The following is a 3,599-nucleotide window of genomic DNA, read 5'->3' on the forward strand; positions in this document are numbered from 1 at the left end:
TGGTGTTGTAGTAGATGGAATTTCTCAAAAGCGGTTGTTTATCCAAATGCTGAATTTCTTTATGAAGCGTGTAGACCTTTGGGTCACTAAGTTTAGAAGAATCATTAAGGTGATGGAGAAATGGAGTCCAAGTCCTTTCCATGCACTCTACCATTTCATTCAATTTTTATGTTTCACAGTTTACGTGACACATGTTGAAAAATTTGGTGGACCATGGGAGTGAGTGGAGAGGATCGAAACTTTTATCACTTTTATATGAATGTAGAACATGTGTCTTTACATTACATTAAAGAATTGAGAGTCACACATCCACTATATTTCTTTGTCAAAAATGGTGTGTAAAACATTCTGGAGATGATCTGTATTAGGGAAAATGGTGCTCCGATCCGATGGTTGGGGCAGCTTTTAAAGCACTGCAGACTGCCAATAATAATAGTCGCAGACAAAGCTCCAAATTTTGGGAAGAAATCCGGATCCGTCACTGGATCAAATTTTGTGAGGAGAAGGGAAGGGACACGGTGGGCAAAAAAGTGCATAGAATTCAAAATCTCGATATCCGGTTTCTGCATCACCAGAATCGGAAACCGTTGATTCTTCTATTCAGTATATGATATGATTCTTCAGTTGAATCACCAATACCAATTACTGAGCAGGTATCATTTAACTTGGATATATAGATCAAAGACCCGCCCTAATTGGATATATATATAGAGAGAGATCATTGGATATAGATCAAAGACATAATCATTAATCTGAAAATCTGCTGAAAAACTAATAATAATAATAAAATAAATAAATAAATAAATGAAAAGAAGGGTAAAAAGTGGCATATCAAAAACGAGTACCGTATCACAGGACAAGAAAAAGCATGGGCAACAGTATGGATGATAATAATGCCACTGCTGACGGTCTGAAGGAGGAAGAAAATGAAGCGACCTGAATCATGAAATCGCATGTACCCTGCGACGCATCTTGTGTAGTTATCATGGCCAAACCCTGGAAATTACAGCTCGAATCTTGCTGGTTCTGAACTTGGAAATACATGTTAAACGCATAAGAAGCGTTTCCTTGAGCATCCAAGTTATTGCATGATGACCCATAACCAAGTGCAGTGCAATCAGAAAAGGTGCAAGCATAATTGATGTTATCTGCAAGTTTGCTGAGGTCTGTAGCACTTGGATTGAAAACACACCAGCGCTGAGCCAGATATTTCACATTCTTTGCTGGCATCAGAAGGTTGTTCTGGCCCTGACCTGAGAGATCTATTGGGAACTTGGGCTGCCCATCATATCTAAAGATCCCCCAGTGGCGCTCGAAATTTCCGGGAGCAACGCTTTTGGCATCCTCATCAATAAGTCCAAACAAGTAGACTTCCAGCTGATACCCAGGACGAATTGGGGTACCTTGGTTGGTACCAAGTTTCTTCATGAGCCCATTGTAAAATCTCTGAGCATAAGCTACATTTGCATTCTTATCTCCATCGGTAGGCCAACCAACTTCCCCAACCAAGATGGGCATATTTCCATATCCAATTTTCTTCAGAGCCCAAACCAATGTATCAAAGTTTGCATCAAAGACGTTTGTGTATAAAACCCCATTATCGTTTATAGGTTTGCTCGTCCCGTCAAAGAACGCAAAGTCAACAGGGAAATCTGGATTGGCGTAGAGACTCAAGAAAGGGTAGATATTGACAGTGAAGGAAGCATTGTTTTGGTTCAGGAACTTTACAATTTCGGTCATCTGCCCGCTGATGTCATCCCGAAACATTCCCCCGGATGGGACAGGATTGCTAGGAGGTGAGTAGTAGACATCAGCATTCATGGGTACGGTGGCCTTTATGGTATCTCCTCCAAGTCCAAGTCCAAGTCCAACCTCAGCCTCATTGAGTGCATTCTGAATGTTCCGAAGGGCTGGAAAGGTGATGTTTGTAAATGAGTTGTTGTAGGATGTAAGAAAAGGCTCGTTCCCAACTGCTACATATCTGCAATGGCCAGGCCGCCAGGGAAAGGAAACCCGTTAAAAAAAAAATATATATATATATAGAGAAAAACCATGATTATTAATTAGCTAGTGAGTGAAGAACGGTACTTCATCTCCACCCCAAAGTCTCAACAAGGACGATTATACATCAATCAATCAATCAATGAATGCAAAAATATATATAACTTCATAATGATATGTGTTCGATCTAGCCAATAAAATAATAATAAACTTGCAGCTGTCTTTCCGTTTAGTGGTTTGTCTTCTGAACTCGAGAAACCGAGGGCCATGACATGAGTGAGGGAGTGTCCGCAGGCGCCCAAGAAATTAACAAGGCAACTAAAGGAACAAAGAGTAGAAGAAATGAATGAACAGAGTAAATAGAAATCTTACTTAATGTTCACACCTCCCTTGAAGTTATAGGCAGTGACGTTACTTTTGACCCACTGCTTGGCTCTGTTATAGTCGTTCATATCAGCAAGCATATTATTGGGAATGGCAACCATGACTTCAATAGAGCTTCCAGCCAATGAACTCAAGGTAGACTCGTCAGCATCGAACAGCTTCACCTTCTGAAAACCATTGTCCTCCAACATCTGAGCTACGGAGTTAGGAGGCAAAGGATGTGTTGCCATTGTTCCCCAGTTGACCCCAAGACTATCAACAGGAAGCACAAGAGATTCTAATAGCAACCACCAAACAAAGAGAGCGCCGCCGGATAAAAACCAGAGCCCGGTCATTTTTCTATAAATAAATAAATAAATCAGTAAAACATATATACCAGAAATTAAATGATCTTTGCAGAGTTGGGTCGGAAGAAAATCGCGGAAGCAAGAAATTGACCGAACGAAGATGGTCCTATACGGTGCGAATACGAACGCGGATTTTCTTCTTCATTCAGTGGGGGTGAAAAGAAACGGGTTTTTTTAGACGGTGAGTTGGCTTAATCTCCAGAAAATATAATTGAGATTGTTAAGGATGCACAAGTGGACAGGTGGAAAAGGGAAGGAAGATGAATAGATTCGATTCGCCGAAGAAAGCAATAATAGAATAGAAGTAAAAATCGGCGCTTCAATGGAAATGCATAAATGCTTCTGGACACCACAAGGACAAGGACGAGTGCTAAAACAAGGCAACCTTGCTTTGATGACAGACAACCTAGCTATCGGGGGAAACGGGTAGAGAAAAACGAATCCCGCCGATCAGTGGTCAATGATGGGTTTTTGAACTATGAACAAAGGGATAACTGAATCGATAACGAAAGTGACTCTCTGTCTCTTCGTATAAGAATTTCTAAATCCGAACTAACACAGAGTGACAGAGAGGAAGGAAGAAAAAACAAAACAGAGTCGCCGGAAAACCCTAGTTTCAGACAAAACCATAACCGTGGTAGTACTAGTAGTACCAGCTTTTTTGGAGTTGGTTTTGTCGCCCAAAAAACAAAAAAAACTTTAGGGGCCGGGCTCTTGAGATAATCTCAATATGTTATAGACAGGGGAAAGGAGGAGAGGAGGGTAAATCGATAGAAGGCAAGATGAGTTAAGGAGGATCGGTCTGCATTTTAGTTCTTTTTATCGCATCATCACCTTTCTGGAACTGGGAAGGAGTTAACAGACAAA

The 3,599-nt window shown here is 40.9% G+C and overlaps 1 protein-coding gene across 1 annotated transcript; it reads right to left on the reverse strand.

Moving 5' to 3' along the window:
* Window positions 1-771: 771 nt before the first annotated feature.
* On the reverse strand, window positions 772-2,720 carry LOC149003809 (glucan endo-1,3-beta-glucosidase 8-like). Its single transcript, XM_089137578.1, has 2 exons — window positions 2,374-2,720; window positions 772-1,981 (listed from the first exon to the last, which is right to left on the reverse strand). Exons 1-2 carry the CDS (start codon window positions 2,718-2,720, stop codon window positions 850-852), a joined length of 1,479 nt encoding a protein of 492 aa, XP_088993704.1. The 3' UTR covers window positions 772-849.
* Window positions 2,721-3,599: the final 879 nt, after the last annotated feature.

Source organism: Hakea prostrata, chromosome 10 (assembly GCF_041222555.1).
Source record: "Hakea prostrata isolate BN-2017 chromosome 10, UWA_Hpros_2, whole genome shotgun sequence".
In the NCBI taxonomy this organism is placed as follows: Eukaryota; Viridiplantae; Streptophyta; class Magnoliopsida; order Proteales; family Proteaceae; genus Hakea; species Hakea prostrata.